Genomic DNA, 16,914 nt, shown 5'->3' on the forward strand with positions numbered 1-16,914 from the left:
GAAGAGATCTCAGCTCTAAGGATATGTGAAAGATGCCACACACATACACCACCCCCCAACTTGCACACAAAGGATGAATGAAGTTTTGGACAAGCTGTGGGACAACCCGGACCTCCACACCCCCTGAGGAAGAGCCAAGCTCAGTGCCAAATATAGGAATTGTCACTTTATTGGCAGAAAACAGAAACAGGATGAAGCCTGGGGCTCAAGGGCCCTAGATGTGAATGCCCTGGATCAGGCATTTAGGGTTAGAGTAATCCTAACCCTATGCTCTGCATGGCCTGAGAGTCTCAGGAGATTGAGCAAAGAGCCACAGGGTCCTAGATTTCAAACTGGAGGAACCACTAGGGGTCATGCAGTCCAATCTCTTTGTTTTGTAGCACAAGAAACAAACAGGTCCAGAGAAGGGTACTGGCTTTTGATTTAAAGGAAGGAGGCACTCTTCTCTTCACTGCCCCACTCTGCTTCCCCAGCCCAAGGCCCTGCCCCCTAGCCCAAGGCTCTGTCCCCCCAGTCTAAGGTTCTGCCTCCCCCAGTCCAAGGCCCTGCTCCCCAGAGCAAGGACAGGCGGGAGGTCCTTGGAGGCCTACATGTCATCTTCAGTGACCAGGCAGTAAAAGTCAGTGCGGGCCCCATAGTTGCGGGATCCCAGGTCAGAGACATCAATCTCATTCCGCTGGGTTTCCCCACCAGAAGCCTTTAGGCTTGGCAGCTCAGGGATTGGGCTCATGCGTGGAGGGGGCAGGTCTTTAAAGATGGGTCCCCTCACACCTGTGGAGAGAGTCAGGGTCAAGGTGACTGCCCTATCTCCCCCACCCCCAACTTCAAGCCCACGGGGCCAGACTGGGCCAGACCTTCCATTCCCAATGGGTTTACCCTCGCAGCAAAGTGGAGGGAGGGGGTAGAAGGGACACAGGCCAGTGCTCTCAGGAAAGCAGGCAGAGACACTGCGATGTGTTCATGTGGACAAGGGACCACCTGTGTGGTCACCCAAGCTGGGCCAATGTCACACCCGCCCCCAGGACATCATGGGCTGGTCCCAGCTAAGACCCTGGAGCTTACCCTTGTGGGCCCCAGAGCCATGGTCCCAACCCAACTGGCCTCCCCAGGCCTCCTATTGCACCAGACTGATGGCCTCAGGGGCCATGTCTGTACCCAAGCCCTGCTGTGGGGCTCTTACCCAAGTCTCCTTCGGGGTCAGGGTCAGGGTCTGGGTCTGGACCAGGCCGGCCCTCCAAGAAGCCGCCATGGAGGGTCAACATGGGATCCTTGTCCTCCTGTAGCTGAGTCTGAGGGTCACTCACCAGGGCCCTGTAGTGCACCTTTCGTGGCAGGGCTAGGCGCAGTTCCTTCCAAAAGTCGGAGGAGGGCGTCTACAAGGCGACCAAGGGATGTTACTCAGATGCTGCTCAGGGGGTTCTGGGCTGGGGGTGGGGTACACCCTCTAGGTGGGCACAAATGTGAGGTTTCTAGACATCGACTATGAAAACCAGCCTCATGGCACAACAGTCCCCCTGATTGTGAGGGTTACATACTCAACGTACACACTGCATTTACACCCATCGAACATGGCGGCCAGTGAGAAACAAAGCCATCATTACCCTCAGTGGACGTCAAAGCCCCCTTCCTTTCCTGCCATGGTTCTCTTCATCCCTAAAGGACCATGGCACCCCTTTTCCCTTCTACCACAGAGCTCTTGCCCCCCAAACGATCACAGTGGCCTCCTCCCCTTCTACCACCGAGCCCCCTTACCCCCAAAGACCATGGCACTCCCTTCCCCTCCTACCACAGAGCCTGGCCTCCACAGTAGCAGGGTCACAACTTGTCGGTGCTGCCGAAGCAGGCGGAGAGCAGGGTGTAAGGGATTGCGGGTCTGACCCTCAAATGTGATGAAGATTGGCCTTCGGGACAATTCGAGGAGCCTCCACAGGCCTTCCCTATACCAACCAGAGTCAGGAGCAGGGGTGAGATCCTGAGCTCCAGACCCAGAAGGCCATGTGACCACCAACCTTCCCCCACCACCACCACACACACACACATACACACTCACACACACACACACACACTCACACACACACACACACACACACACACACCTTTCCCACTGTGGCACCTGAAATTGTGTCTGCACCAGGCCTGGCCCAGGAAGGCATCAGAGAGAACCACAATAAGACGCCGGCATCGGCTGAGGTTCATGATCAGATCTGCAGAGGGCTCTGGAGGAGAGGACATGGAAGGGGAGTTAGTCAGGGAGGTCCAGGGAGGGGAAGCCCCTCTGGGCAGCTTTGGGAGGAGGAGACCGGTGAGGGCCAACAGATGGGGCTCAGGATGTCAGAGGATCCCATCAGAAAAGGCCCCGGGTGCATGGAGGGGAATCTGCTGAGGCAGAGCTGCCCAGGGCAGCTGTACCTGAGTTGGGGAGGACATCTCTGTCATCCAGAAGAAGCTTGTAGCCATGTCGATTCTCCAGCTGTGGTTTCAGGATGAAGTTCACAAACTTCCTATCTTCTGGAGAGCTTGTGTAAGAGATGTAGGCATCATAGAGCTTCCCATCTGAGAAAGACAGGAAGGGAGGAAGGAGGGGAAGGAAGAGGGAGGGGAGGGAGGGAAGGAGGGAAGGGAGGAGGGGAGAGAGGGAAGGAAAGGAGGAAGGAAGGGAGGGAGGAAGGGAGAGAGAGAGGAAGGGAGGGTGAGAGGAAAGAGGGGAGGGAGGAAGGAAACAAGCACTTATTAAGTGCCTACTACATGCAAGGCACTGTGCTAAGTGCTTTACAAATATCATCTCATTTGATCCTTGTAACAACTCTGAGAGGTGAGTGCTGATATTGTCCCCACTTTACAAATGAGGAAACTGAGGAAGACCAAGGTGAAGTGGTTTGCCCAGGGTGACCTTGTGTGACACAGCTAGTAAGAGTCTGAGGCTGAATTTGAACTCAGGTCTTCCTGACTCCATCCACTGATCTGCCTCCCAGTAGAACATGGCAAGGGATCAGTTGCCTGGCCCTGGCACTGTTTGTTTCTGGCACCCTGGCCCATGAGCATTGATATCTACTTTCTTTTTTTGGTAGCAGTCTAGCTTAATATTTTCTAATTCTTAAAACATTTTTATTTAAAGTTTTGAGCTCCAAATTCCATCCCTCCCTGAGATGGGAAGCAATTGGATCTGGGTTATATATGTGCAATTGTGTAAAACATTTCCATATTAGTCATTTTGTAGATGATTCGAGTAAAAGAAAAAAGAATGAAAGAAAGTGAAAAATAGCCTGCTTCAGTTCATAGTCAATCAATATTAGTTCTTTCTCAGGAAGCAAATAGTACGCTTCATCATGAGTCCTTTGGGATTGTCTTGGATCATTGTATTCCTGAGAAAAGCTAAGGTATTCACAATTCTTCATCAAACAACATTGTTGTTACAGTGTGTGCTGTTCTGATTCTGTTCACTTCACTATGCATCAATTCATGTTAAGTCTTCCCAGGTTTTTCTGAAGTCTGCCTGCTCATCATTTCTTACGGCGCAATAATATTGCACTACAATCATGAACCAGTTTGTTCAGCTATTCCCCAATTGATGGGCATCCCCTCAATTTCCAATTCTTAGCTACCACAAAAAGGGCTGCTATAAATATTTTTGCACAAATAGGTCCTTTTTCCTTTTTATGTCTTTGGGATATAGACCTAGCAGTGGTATAGCTGGATCAAAGAGTATGCACAGTTTTATAGCCCTTTGGGCATCGTACCAAATTGCTCTCTAGAATGGTTGGATCAGTTCACAGCTCCACCAATAGTGCATTAGTGTTCCAGTTTTCCCATATCCCCTCCAATATCTAACATTTTCCTTTTCTGTCATATTAGCCACTCTGATAGGTGTGATGTGGTGCCTCAGAGTTGTTTTAATTTGCACTTGTCTAATCAATGGTGATTTAGAGCTTTTTTTCATAGGGTTATAGATAGCTTTGATTTCTTTTTCTGAAAATTACCTGTTCATACCCTTTGACCATTTATCAATTGGGGAATGACTTGTATTTTTATAAATTTGCCCTAGTTCTCTATATATTTGAAAAATGAGGCCTTTAACATAAATACTTGTTGCAATTCCCCCCCCCCCCAGTTTTCTGCTTTTCTTATAATTTGGTTGCATTGGTTTTGTTTGTGCAAAACCCTTTTAATTTTATTGTAACACAATTATCTACTTTATATTTTGTAATGCTCTCTATATCTTCTTTGGTCTTAAATTCTTCCCTTATCCGTAAATCTGACAGATAAACTATTTCATGCCTCTTAATTTGCTTATGGTATCACCCTTTATGCATAAATCACATCCCCACTTTGACCTTATCTTGGTATATGGTGTGAGATGTTGGCCTATACCTAGTTTCTGCCATACTGTTTTCCAGTTTTCCCAGTTTCTGTTCCAAAAGCTTGGATCTTTGCCTTTATTATATACTAGATTACTATGGTCATTTACCATCACATGATCTGTCCCTGATCTCTTCCACTAATCTACCATTCTATTTCATTTCTTGGCCAGGACCAGACTGTTTTGGTAATAACAGTATCTGTTTTCCTAAGGGGGAATACAACCCCCACCGTGGCGCGATGTAGGATGGGCAGGACCTTGTCACAGCCCACAGGGTCTGAGCTCCCCTCCCCCAAGACTCTGAGCTGCTCACCATTCATCTCCACATCCCCATATTTGTCCCGGTACCAGAGCAATACACGGAGATGACATTTCACATAGAGCAGGGCAGCCACAAACAGGACAAGCAGAACCAGGAGAGAGGCGAGGACAGCCAGGATGTGGCCTGCAGGGTCTGGGAAGGAGGAGAAAGGGCCATCCTGGAGCTGGGCACCCCCAAGGCAGCAAGAGGCATGCAGACCCCTGCCTGGCCCCCACCTATGGTCATACCTGTCCTCTGCAGGGTGAATGAGGCTCTGAGATTCCGGAGTGTGCAGGTGAAGGTCCCATAGTCCTGGATACTTGTCAGGTTAGCCCCCAGGACACTAGACACGATCCCTTCAGATGCGTTGGCCCCACCCCTGAGGAGACCCAAGGGAGGCCCCAGTCACTGCCCCTGCAGTGAGAAGACTGAGCCTAGAGCTCCGAGTCCCTGGGATGGGGGCTGCAGGTAGGACACACACTTTGCCTTGGCCTAACATTGAGCTGAACTCCCATAGCAGCTGGAGAATGGGGGATGGGAGAGGGGTTTGGATCCAGAAGCAGATAATTTTGGAGCACGCAGGCCCCAGGCTAGTCTCTGGACACCGTCCCATAGGTGGAGACATTGTTTGGGGGAGGGGGGTTGGGAAGGGGAGGAGGGGAGAGAAGAAGGGGTGTGTGTGTGTGTGTGTGTGTGTGTGTGTGTGTGTGTGTGTGTGTGTGTGTGTGTGTGTGCCCTAGGCCATCATTCATCACTAATCCTCTTGTATACCTCTCCCTTCCAATGTCCACACAATCTCTCCCCCCTCAACCCCCCTTCCTCATCTGTGTCCCAGATGGTCACTAGCCTATTGAGGTTTATATTCCAGCAAGTCACTCCTTAGTACTTCTCCCTCACTACCTCACTTTTCCCAAGAAGTCATTGTTCTCACCTCCCCCCAACACCCCACCTCAACCAGTGTCCAAGACAGTCACTCCCCTCCTCAACTTCTAGAGGGAAGGGGTGGAGAGTTGTGTCTGGGCTGTTATCCCTCTGCAACCTTGGAATTAGGGCTAGAGTTATGGGGCCCTCAGGGCCTGGGTAAAGCGGGTCAATCTATGCCTGGAGTGGTCACTCCTCTCTAGCCCCAGTCTTCCCATCTGTAACCAGGCAGTCAGATTCCCCATCTCTGGGGTGGGGGAGGTCTCTGCCACTGGTCATAGCCTGCTTGCCCTCTAGGTCTGGGAGGGTGGGAGGTGGCACTTGGAGGTGCCTATTTTTCTTTCCCCAGTCTTGGTCTCTGGGCACCTCAGACTCAGAGTCATCCTTACCAGAAGACTTCCTGAATGTCATAGAGGCTGTGGTTCCCAAGCAAATGGCCATTCTTCAGCCACTGGACAGCTGGGGGGCAGTGGGCCTCAAAGGCCACTGAGAATGTGCAGTTCAGAGCAACCTTGCTATCCAGGGCTGGTACCAGAACCTGATTCTTCAAGGGGGTGAGGATGGTGGGAGCCACATCACAGAGATCTGCAGGGGAAAACCAGTCATTTACACTGAGAACCTCAGATGGACCAGGCCCTGAAAAACATGGCAGTCAGTTGGCTTGTCTATTCAGGCTCCCCTTCTTCCTCCTAGCCTGGTGGCCCAGAGGGCAGTCACTTCACAAGTGATTTGCCCTTGACCACCGGAACAGGGGTATCTTCCTGTACCCCTAAGGCATATGGAACGTTCACAGATGCTCCAGTCCTTCAGGGAAGGTGGCCAGGGTCACAGGCAGATCCTGTGCTGGGGACTCTCTCCTTTCTTGGCCAGTGGACTCTGTTACCACAGCCCTGGAGCAGGGATGGTCCTGAGCTCCATGCACAGTATAGGGTGGAGGCTGGGCTGGTGAGAGAACATTGGCCTGCTGCTGTACTGCTCCCTATTCCTTTGCCATGAGGCCAGAACCCTCTGAAGCTCCTCATTCTGCCGTTTCTCTATCTAGCCGACCTCTGCTGCTGCTGCTGCTGCTGCTGGCCACTGCTGGGCTCTCCTGTTTCCCACTTGCTCTGAATCCCTGGGAGTCACCACGTGACCCACTTGTGATACAATCACAAGATTCCTTGAATCTCAGACCGAGACAGGAACTTAAACATTACTTCATCCAACCCTCATATTTTACAGATGAGAAAACTGAGGACAGAGAAAGGAAGGGACAACCCCTTGAGATCAAGATTATACATTGTGCAGCAGTCACAATCCTCCTTGGGGGTGAGGGGTATGTGGCTATGAGACAAAGGGACTTAGCCCTGTGGCAGGGGCAAAGATGAGGGCAGGAAGCCCTGAACTCCAGACTGGGAGTCAGGACACCTGGGCCCTGGACCTGGCTTTGCTTCTGACTTGCTGTGTGTTTGGTTGAGTCACTTCTTGCCAGGCCTCAGTTTCTCCATCTCTCAAACGAAGACAAGATTCCCATGTCTGACAAGCTTTGGGGGCTGTGGGAAGGTTCTGGCCCCTTGGAAAGTGAGGTGGGTGGAACATCTTCTCCAAACCACCCAACCACAGCCAGACTAGAGTTGACTGGAAGTGGTTCTTCAGGACTGGGAGCCTCCCTCCTCCCCCTCAAGCTCAGAGTACTAAAGGACCCTCTGATTGACATTTAGGGCCATGGCATCCTCTGAGCACCAGGGCAGCAAGATTTGTTCACCTCAGGGTAAGGGGTTGGGGCCCACGTGGGAGTAGAGCATGTTGTGGGAGACATGGGGTCAGACCTCAACTCTGGCCCAGGCTGTAGTAAAAAAAAGCCTTGAGTAGCTCCCTAGTTTTTCCCAGCAAGCCCTTCCAGGAGTCTACCCTACCTGCCATGGCCGGGCCAGGAGGACTTTTGCCTCTGGAACCTCTCTGTGAACTGCTCAGATGAAGGCCGAAGTCAGCTCTGCTCCCAACCGGGACCAGCCCAAAGGAAGGCCCTCAGCTAGGTCAGCCAGAGGGCCGGCAGCAAAGCCTGGGGCTCTGCTCTTTCCTGTCCTGTCTGGTCAGGTTTCAGTGGTCAACTTGTCCCAGGCCAGTCAGGGGCTACAGGCACTATGCAGAATGAAGGCGATCAATAAACAGGTAAGCACGGGACTAGTTAAAGGCTAACAGTTAAAGGGGCCCTTACCGTATCTATCAAACACCGCCCTCTCCCTTCCTCCTCGTCCCATAATCTGACCTCCGCACCTTAGTTTTCCTCCCACCAGACAAAAGCTGCTCTCTCCACCGTGGGCGCAGGCCCAGTCTGGAGGAGGTCAGTCACCTGTCTTCAGCCGCTTTCTTCCAGATTCAGGTCCAGCCATTTGCTTGGGTTTAAAAACAAGATTTGGGCCTTCTGAAGAGGCCAGCTCCTGCTGCCTGCCACTGTCCCCACAGGTGAGAGCCCCTGCCAGCCAGCCTGCCACCCCCTCCTCCCCCCGGAAGTGGTTATAAGCTTGTTTTGGTTCAGAAAAGCTCCTGCACACAGTCACAAAAGAAGTCGAGTACTTAGGGGTTGGGTTCTGTTGTTTTGTTTTGTTTTTTTTTTTTTTGTCTGAATTTCTCCCTTGTAGCTTCCTGGCTCAGTGGTCACATCCTTTCCTCAACCTAAACCCCACCCAGACATTATTAACCCCATAGCGACACCTGGCAACAACAATCAGTGCCCTGGTTGGAAGAAAACTTGCAACATTTTAGCAAGTCCCCAAACACTGTAGCAAGTCTCTCCACAAAACATTATAGCAATACCCAAACATTGTGGCAAGTCCCCTAAGAAGTGGTAAGGCAAACACTCAAACATTGTAGCAAGTCCCTAAATGTTGTGGCAAGCTTCTAAACATTGCCACAAGCCCCCAAAGAAACTTTATAGTAAACATTGTTGCAAACCCCCAAACATTGTCGCAAATCCCTGAACATTGTAACAAGCCCCACAAGAATGTTATAGCATATACCCAAATATTATTGCAAGTTCCTAAACATTGTAACAAGCCCCCAAAGAAACATTATAGCAAATACCCAAACATTTTGGCAAGCCCCTAAACATTGTAATAAGCCCCCAGAAAAACCTTAGGGCATACACTCAGATATTATTGCAAGTTCCTAAACATTGTGGCAAGCCCCCAAACATTTTAGCAATGCCCCAAACAAATAGCACAGCAAGTTTCCCAATGTTGTATTTGCCTTGAGTCTTCCTGAAACTTGGCACTGGAAGGAGGCAGCCCCTGTGTGGCTGTTCATGCCCTGAGAGTACCTCCTAAGGCTCCCCCCAAACACTTTGAAATAATCTGGGCACTGGAGAGCTTAGAGAGGCCTACAAGAAAGGTTGTTGGATTGTCAGAAGCAGGCTGTGTTTGGCTTCATTAAATACCAGGTCCCCAAGGATGGGAAACACCCAGCACCACTGATCCTGAAGGAAGCACAGGAAACACAGCCCTAGCACTGAGTGCCAGTACCAGGGGCTGGGGGGGGTGGGGGGAGCAGACCAGCCAGCCAGGCCACAGCTCAGACACAACTGTGAGGTGATTCAGTTCTTCTCTACCCCTCTCAAAAACTAGGGACTGAGCCAAAGATGAATCCATCCATTCTTCCTTCTCCCTGGGTCAGGCCTGAAAACTAGTTCCCTTGGCTGACTACACACCCTAGGCCAGGCCCAGAAGCTGAGGGCTCTAATGCCTAGGGCAGGGGGACTGAATAGTGACCAAAGGCTTTCCAGTTGGGTCACAGCCCAGAAGCAGCAAGGCCCAGCACCCATCGAAGTCTACCTGCCTTCTCTCTCTCCCTTCCCCATAGTATTTCATCCTGGAAAGCTACAGTTTTATCCTTCAACCCCATCCCTCAGACCTCCTGGGGAAGGGGAGACAGCTAGAGGTTAGGGGAAGGAGAAAGTATCACAGAAGGAATAGAATGTGAGAGAGAGGAAAGAAAGATTCCTCACACCCCCAACAAGGCCTTCCAGGGAGAATCAACAGAGTCCTTTGATGGCCCAGCATCCAGGCAAGGTAGCCCTGATAATTTCCTGTCTAGGCCCAGATCCCGTCCTGTTTCCTCTCCTCCTCACCTCCCAATGACTCTCTCCCATTTGTTTCTCTTCCTCTGGCATTGGGGCCAGGGAGAAGAGCCTTCCTAGCTGTAGGTGGGGAGGGGGGAGGGGCTAGTCTCTCTGCTCTGGCAGGAAGCTAAGCAGGCAGTCCTGAGCTGAGTGACTATCCGTTGGCCTAGGAAGTCCCCCCCCCCCCCCCCCGGGGCCTGGCTGCCTGTACCAGCTCTGCCTTTGCCCTAAAGCTCTGCTACCACACTCCAATCCCACCCTTCCCCCCAAACCACCCAGGAGAGGGGTCCAGACCTGAGTCCTGCAGCCTGCCTCATGGCTCCCCCAGGTCCCTCTTACTGGAGGCTTGACCAGTCAGGTGGGCCGGCTGTCTCACCTGGACAGGTGCATGGCAGCTCAGGCAGGTGCAGCCCCGCCCTCTCTCCTTCCCTTCCTCCCTCTGGCCCAGGGAGGGGGAGGAGCAGAACTGGTACTGACGAGGCCCCAAGCAGACTGGCTCTAGAGGGACCTAGGCAACTGGAACCTGGCCCTCATCCTCTGTTAGAGGAGAAGACAGGCAAGGAGGGAGGGAGGGAGACCTGAAGACCTGACCTCAGAGCTCCTAGGGCCCCTGGAAGGCAGGACCTGCCGTCCTCCCAGGCTCTAAATCTCCTCCAGGATTCTTCCCTTGGAACTTCATTGACACGGGGTGGGAGGCGACCCTACATTCAGAGCAAGGGCGGTGGACGGGAAATGACAGATTTGCTAACCATTCCCTTCCTGCCTTCTCACTGTCCAAATGTTGCACTTTGCACGTGCCCCTAGCACTGTGGCAGTCCCAGTCTCCCCCCTAAGGCCCCATTTTCTCCAAACTTTCCTACTTCTTCCGAGGCCACTACCATTCTCTCAGTCATCCAGGTTGGGTTCAGTCTTCTCCCTTCAATCCCATGTTCCCTCCCCCCATCCAATTATTTGTCAAGTCTTCTCGAATCTACCTCAGAGCTAGGGAATCTAACCCCGGATAGCCTTTGCCTTCTCTCCATCCTCAAGCAGGCCATCATCAAAGATGGCTCCACACAACCACGAAAATGAGAGTGCAACCCCGACTGTAACTTCCCTTCTCAAGCTTCAGTGACTCCCTACCGCCCCCAAGACCAAATTCACCCTCCACAGTTCAGCGTTTAAAGGCCTGCTCCCAACCTCCCTGCCTAGCCTTATTACACATGCACCACACCCCACCAAAATGGCCTTACTGTTCCTTCTCCAAGGCACAAATTTCCCACCTCCATGTCTTTGCACTGCTCACTCATGTGTGGTGTAACCAGTCTGGGGCCATGTCCACAAGAGGCAGTGACATGTGCTCCCTCCTGAGGTCTTCTTCTTACTACTCTTGCTGGTTCCTGCAAGGCCCAGCCCCACCTCGATCGCCTCATAACATTTTGTAGTCCCTTCCTATAAATGTATGTTTACACATGTTGCTTTGCTGGGTTAGACTGTAAGCTCTGGCAGGATCTTGTGTCCCTGGTATCCGGACTAGGCAGCCTCCATCTCTCCTGGAATCTCTGAGCCAGAGAGAGCCTCAGGGCCACTCAGGCCTTCCAGGAATCCCCTCCACAAACGTCTCTGACAAGGGGAACCCCTAGGGAGGTCAGGAGTCTGCCACAGCCCAAGATGGCCTCTCCAGACTAGGCCAGCCCTTATCCAGCCTAAAGCGGCCCTTTGACTTGTTCTGCCTGGGACTCTCGCTTCTGCCCACTAGGGTGAGGCCAAATGAGGCTCATCTCTCTTCCACAGGACAGCCTTTTCAACACAGCTCTCATGCCCCTGCCTCGGTCTTCTCTTCCCAGTTCCTTCAACTGACTCTTCTGCTGCAAGCTGAAGATTGCTTGGTGGTGCCACAGTGCACAGATCACTAGGTCTGGAGGCAGGAAGATCTGGGTTCAAAACTGACCTCAGATAAAACTAGCTGGGTGACCCTGGGCAGGTCACTTCTCCTCTGCCTCAATTTTCTCTTCTGTACAATGCAAACAGTAATAATAGCAACTGCCTCCTAGGGTGCTTGTGAGGATCAAATAGATACTCTTTGTAAAGTGTATTATAGAGGATGGAGGCAGAGCCAAGATGGTGGAGGAAAAGCAGTGACTTGCTTGAGCGCTCCCCCAAACCCCTCCAAATACCTATAAAAAATGACTCTAAACAAATTTTAAAGCAGCAGAACCCACAAAAATACAGAGCAAAACAAATTTCCAGCCCAAGACAGCCTGGATGATCGATCGGAAAGGTATATCACGCCAGGATGGGAGAGGAGCGCAGTTTGGCGTGGGCGCACAGGCCAACCCTGGAGCAGGCCTCAGAGGTCTGAATTGCAGGCAGCTGTGGCGGTTTCCAGACTTCTCAACCCATGAACACCAAAGACAACTTGGAAGATCAGTGGGAAAAGTCTGTGTCAGCAGGGAGAGAGAGAACCCAGTGATCTCAGTTCCAGTCCCCGAGCTCGGTGGGGACGGCAGCTGCCTCCTGAGCTTCTGGCCCACAGACTAAGAGGGAATCGAGTGGCTGATCATAGGGGGATTGCAGGGATCTCTCTGCTGGTGCAGGATTCTCTTGCTTTGCCCGTGCTTGGATTTGGGTCAAAGTTCTGGGTGGCATTCCTGGGGCAAGGAGGAGCACTGGTGTGGTGGAGCTTGTAGTGGCTGTGCAGAGGAAACCCTCCTTACAGTTCCAAGACAAAAAAGAGTTCTCATAGACCAGAGCATGGGCCAGGAAAGGAGTAAACACCTTGCCCTTGATCATAGCACCTTGGAAGAACTGAAAATTTAGAAGTCCCTAGAAGTATCTCTGAACACAGCTGCAGAAAACCCGTGAAGCTTGAGACAGTACATTCTCCACACTGGAAACAGATTCCTACCTTAACAAAGAGTTTGTAACTCAAGTAATTGGCCAGGATCATGAGCAAGCAGTGCAAAAGAGTCAGACTATTTTATCTTACTTTGATGACAAAGAAGATCAAAACATACAACCAGAAGAAGACAACGAAGCCAAACTCCTACATCCAAAGTCTCCAAGAAAAATATGAATTGGTCCCAGGCCATGGAAGAGCTCAAAAAGGCTTTTGAGAAGCAAGTATGAGAAGTAGAGGAAAAACTGAGAGTGATGCTAAAGGAGACCCAAAAAAATACTGAAGAAAATAACGCCTTAAAAAATAGCCTAACCCAACCGGCAAAAGAGGTCCAAAAAGCCAATGAGGAGAAGAATGCCCTTAAAAGCAAACTTAGCCAAATGGAAAAGGAAGTCCAAAAGCTTACTGAAGAACATACTTCCTTAAAACTTAGAATGGAGAAATTGGAAGATAGGGACAATTTGAGAAATCAAGGCACTGTAACACTAATCAAAAGGAATGAAAAAATAGAAGAGAATGTGAAATATCTCATTGGAAAAACAACTGACCTGGAAAATAGATCCAGGAGAGAGAACTTAAAAATTATTGGACTATCTGAAAGCCATGATCAAAAAAAGAGCCTAGACATCATCTTTCAAGAAATTATCAAGGAAAACTGCTCTGATATTTTAGAATAAGAGGGCAAAATAGAAATTGAAAGAATCCACCGATCACCTCCTGAAAGAGATCCTCAAAGGAAAACTCCTAGGAATGCTGTAGCCAAATTCCAGAATTCCCAGGTCAAGGAGAAGATATTGCAAGCAGCCAGAAGGAAACAATTCAAGTATTGTGGAAACACAATCAGGATAACACAAGATTTAGCAGCTTCTACATTAAGGGTCTGGAGGGCATGGAGTATGATATTCTGGAGGGCAAAGGAATTAGGACTACAACATAGAATCACCTACCCAGCAAAACTGAGTATAATCCTTCAGGGTAAAAAATGGTAATTCAATGAAATAGAGGACTTTTAAGTATTCTTGTGGAAAAAACCAGAGCTGAATAGAAAATTTGACCTTCAAATACAAGACTCAAGTGAAACATGGAAGAGGTAAACAGGAAAGAGAAATCATAAGAGACTTATTAAGGTTGGACTGTTTACATTCCTGCAGGGAAAGATGATATTTGTAACTTATGAGTCCTTTGTCAGTATTAGGGTAGTGGGAGGGGAAAAATTAAATGTTTGTATAGATAGATAGATAGAGGACACAGGGTGAGTTGAAGATGAAGGGGTGATATCTGGAAAATAAAATTAAGAGGTGGGAGAAGGAGAAAGGGAGAAGTAGAATGAGGTAAAATATCTCACATGAAACAGACAAGAAAAGGCTTTTACAGGGTAGGGGAAATGGGGGAAGGGGAGAGGGAATGAGTGAATCTTATTCTCAAAGGATTTGGCTTAAGGAGGGAATGATATACACAATGGGATATGGAAATCTATCCTACCCTACAGGAAAATAAAGGGGGAAGGGGACAAGAGAGTAGGGGATTGATAGAGGGGAAGAGCAGATTGGGGGAGGGGATAATCAGAAGTAAACACTTGTGAGAAGGGACAGGGTCAAAAGAGAGAATAGAATAAATGGGGGGGTAGGATAGGATGAAGGGAAATATACTTAGTTTTTCACAACATGACTACTATGGAAGTGTTTTGCATGACTACACATCTATAACCTGTATCGAGATGCTTGCCTTTTCAATGAGGGTGGGTGGGGAAGGAGGAAAGGAGAAAAATTGTAACCCAAAGTTTTAAAAACACTTGTTAAAAATTAAAATTAAAATTAAAAAAAATAAAGTGTATTATAAAGATATGTTAGTGCTAGTTATTAGTATCGTTTTAAACTTGCTTGTCTTCTGAATCCTTTCCCACCCTGGCAGTGGCTGCCCCCCTTCCCGGTGCACCTCCCTCACCAGACCTTTCTCCATTTCCCAGTAATCCAGAGCTCAGGGTCATTTGCATAGGGCTCTCCTCATTGGTGGAGATTGAGGGGCAGAGGGGTGGAGCCTGGTCTGGCTCCTGGCTCCCAGCTCCAGGCTTCAGGCTGCAAGTGCCCTCCAGGTCTTTCCTCAGGGTAGGCAGAGGGCACCTCTCAAGGTTTCCATGTAGAACGCTTTCAGGCTGGCCATGTCTTCCTTCTCCACCTGACTGCCCTCATCTGGCACCTTGCCCTCCCCATTAGATTGTAAGCTCCTGGAAGGCAGCCACTGCCATTTTCATATTCCTGCCCCTAGTGTTTCACGAGGCTATGAAGGCCCCTGACCCTGCCATTCTCTCACTCAAGAAGCCTTGGTGGCTCTCTATCATCTCTAGAAGAAACAACAAATTCTTGGCCCTCCAGGTCAGTGGCCATCTGCCTCAGCTGACCCTTCCAGCTTTGTTCCCTCCCAAAATGGACATTTGTGATCCCTAACCCTGTCTCCAGCCCAGGGCACAGGCTTCCAGGTTCCATTCCAGGGATGCTTCATTCAAGGGTCTCTCTCTTTTCTGAGAGCCCCCATCATCTGGATGTGCCTCTGTCTTCTAGACCCTGGGCTTCCCGAGGGCAGAGACTCTGTCCATCCCTTTCTCCAGGCTCAACATCACGCAGTAGGTGTTCAATAGAAGTTTGTTAAGTGGGGACCCAAGGTGACTGCCCATAAGATGGGGTGGAGGGGAGGCTCATTGGAGGAAGGTTCCTGACTCTCAATTAGCCTCTGGGAGGGCAGTGGATGGGGACACTCTTACAACATCCCCTGAACTCTGTGTGGATTTGTGGGAGAGGGTGACCCCAGCTAGGGGAGGGAGGCAGAGTTTTCTACCAACTGTTCTTACCCTCCCACTTTAGTAAATATCTTTCTAAAGGCTAAATCTAGCTGGCTAATTAATATTGACTCATAATCAATGAGGAACCATACCTGCTGGGGGCTTGTACTAGGAAAAAACTCAGTTCCCCTCAGGGTTCCTGAAAACTCAAGAGGGGAGAAGAAGGTAGTCCTGCTCTGGGAATCCAGCCTGCTGTGAAGAATGGATCTCTTTCCGGGCCCCCCATATCACACTTGGAACCACACTTAAAAAATCATTTTATTACCCACTGAGGCAATATATAGGAAGATTCACCCAGCCCTGCCTCAGTCCTTCCAGGGAAGACAGGCTGTCTGGACAAAGGGCAGCCCTGAAGTTTGGGTCTGAAAGAGTGTGTAGCTGGGCAGAAATTCCATTCAGGTGCTCCTGATCAGATCCAGGGACCAGGTTGACGGGCTAAGGGCTTGTTCACAAAGGAAGGAGGGACACACAGAGGGCTCCCCTATCCTTCCAATACTGCTACCCCATCTCCCAGTACCCCAGGGGCAGAGAGGATGCAGAGGAAATCGCTGGAGCCCTGGGGGCTCAGAGGTCATACAGCATCCAGGCTGGACAGAGGCTGCTTTGGGCCACCTTAGGTGTTTCTGCTCCTTCCAGCCTCTCTACACATCAGTGACCCTGGAGCTGAGGCTGTGGAGGAGAGAAAAGAAAGAGAGGATAAGGAGGAGGGAGAATCAGATTGGAGACACCCAACTACTCTGCTTAGGTCCAGTATCTCCTTCAAAGGAAGAAAGGAAGCCCCAGGGAGTGTTCTCAGAATTGGGCGCCCCTCCCCCCCAACTCCCAGAGGGAGGGCAAGTGAACCCTTGGGAGGGGCCAGGAGGGCAGGTTGGGAGCACCCCTCCCCCTTAGGGCACCCCAGGGGAGGGGCCAGAGGGGGAGTTGGGAGCACCTTCTCATACCGTAGTTTCTTACACAGATTCTCAAATTTTTCCTCAAGGACTCTGTTTTTCACAGACTGGGGGATGTCAGGGACAAACCAGGCAGCGATGATCTTGCCGCACAATGCCACATGCTGAGGGGTGAGAGGGGCTCATTAGGGGAGTCTGAGGCCCGGAGCCTCACCAGGCAGGCCTCCCTCCCTCCCCCTTACCCCTGCAACTGGATCTCACCTCAAAGAGAATGACAAAGGCTAGCCTGGACGCGAGCAGGAACCAGAACTCACTGGAGTAGCTGTAATCCACCTTGTTCCGGTAATCCCGGTACCTGGGAGTGGGAGAAGGGGCTGTGAAGGGACCCTGTGAGCAGAGAGGCAGGAGAGTCTAGTGAAGTGCTCCCCTCTCTAATCAAGGCTGCGCCCCGTGATTCACCCCTTATCCACACCTCCTTGGCCCATCTATACCTCCTGACAGCATCTTCACCTCCTCAAGACATCCTCACCTCATTCTCACCTCCTCACCCCATCCACACCTCCTCACTTCATCTACACTTCCTTACCTCATTCTCACCTCCTCACCCCATCCACATCTCCTCACTCTATTCATAC

The 16,914-nt window shown here is 50.6% G+C and overlaps 2 protein-coding genes across 7 annotated transcripts in view; both read right to left on the reverse strand.

Moving 5' to 3' along the window:
• Positions 1-151: 151 nt before the first annotated feature.
• SIGIRR (single Ig and TIR domain containing) lies at positions 152-10,049 on the reverse strand. 4 transcript variants are annotated; one of them, XM_027860145.1, is made up of 10 exons: positions 9,970-10,049; positions 7,475-7,700; positions 5,969-6,164; positions 4,907-5,037; positions 4,671-4,811; positions 2,410-2,553; positions 2,114-2,216; positions 1,787-1,937; positions 1,181-1,373; positions 152-771 (listed from the first exon to the last, which is right to left on the reverse strand). In XM_027860145.1, exons 2-10 carry the CDS (start codon positions 7,479-7,481, stop codon positions 587-589), a joined length of 1,251 nt encoding a protein of 416 aa, XP_027715946.1. In that variant the 5' UTR covers positions 7,482-7,700; positions 9,970-10,049; the 3' UTR covers positions 152-586. The 4 variants fall into 4 exon arrangements, with proteins under 4 accessions (XP_027715946.1, XP_027715944.1, XP_027715945.1 ...); XM_027860143.1 differs by lacking the exon at positions 9,970-10,049 and adding an exon at positions 7,912-8,182; XM_027860144.1 differs by lacking the exon at positions 9,970-10,049 and adding an exon at positions 7,836-7,918.
• Positions 10,050-15,629: 5,580 nt separating this feature from the next.
• ANO9 (anoctamin 9) overlaps positions 15,630-16,914 on the reverse strand; it is a 16,439-nt gene continuing 15,154 nt past the window's right edge. For all 3 annotated transcript variants that reach the window (XM_027860131.1, XM_027860130.1, XM_027860132.1), the window contains 3 exons: positions 16,541-16,634; positions 16,331-16,443; positions 15,630-16,058 (listed from right to left, as the gene is read on the reverse strand). In XM_027860131.1, coding sequence (XP_027715932.1) covers positions 16,031-16,058; positions 16,331-16,443; positions 16,541-16,634 — 235 coding nt within the window. In that variant the 3' untranslated portion in view covers positions 15,630-16,030. The remainder of the gene's footprint in view (positions 16,059-16,330; positions 16,444-16,540; positions 16,635-16,914) is intronic.

Source organism: Vombatus ursinus, unplaced genomic scaffold (genome assembly GCF_900497805.2).
Source record: "Vombatus ursinus unplaced genomic scaffold, bare-nosed wombat genome assembly UNPS02014176.1, whole genome shotgun sequence".
Lineage (NCBI taxonomy): Eukaryota > Metazoa > Chordata > Mammalia > Diprotodontia > Vombatidae > Vombatus > Vombatus ursinus.

What these genes read in the sequence shown, in the direction of transcription:
- SIGIRR (XM_027860145.1), bottom strand. An exon ending in AGATGTCCTCCCCAACTCAG is followed by an intron (nt 2,217 to 2,409) that starts GTACAGCTGCCC and finishes CCTCTCCTCCAG; the next exon opens with AGCCCTCTGCAGATCTGATC. An exon ending in TGTGGAGGCCAGGCTCTGTG is followed by an intron (nt 1,374 to 1,786) that starts GTAGGAGGGGAA and finishes GTCGCCTTGTAG; the next exon opens with ACGCCCTCCTCCGACTTTTG.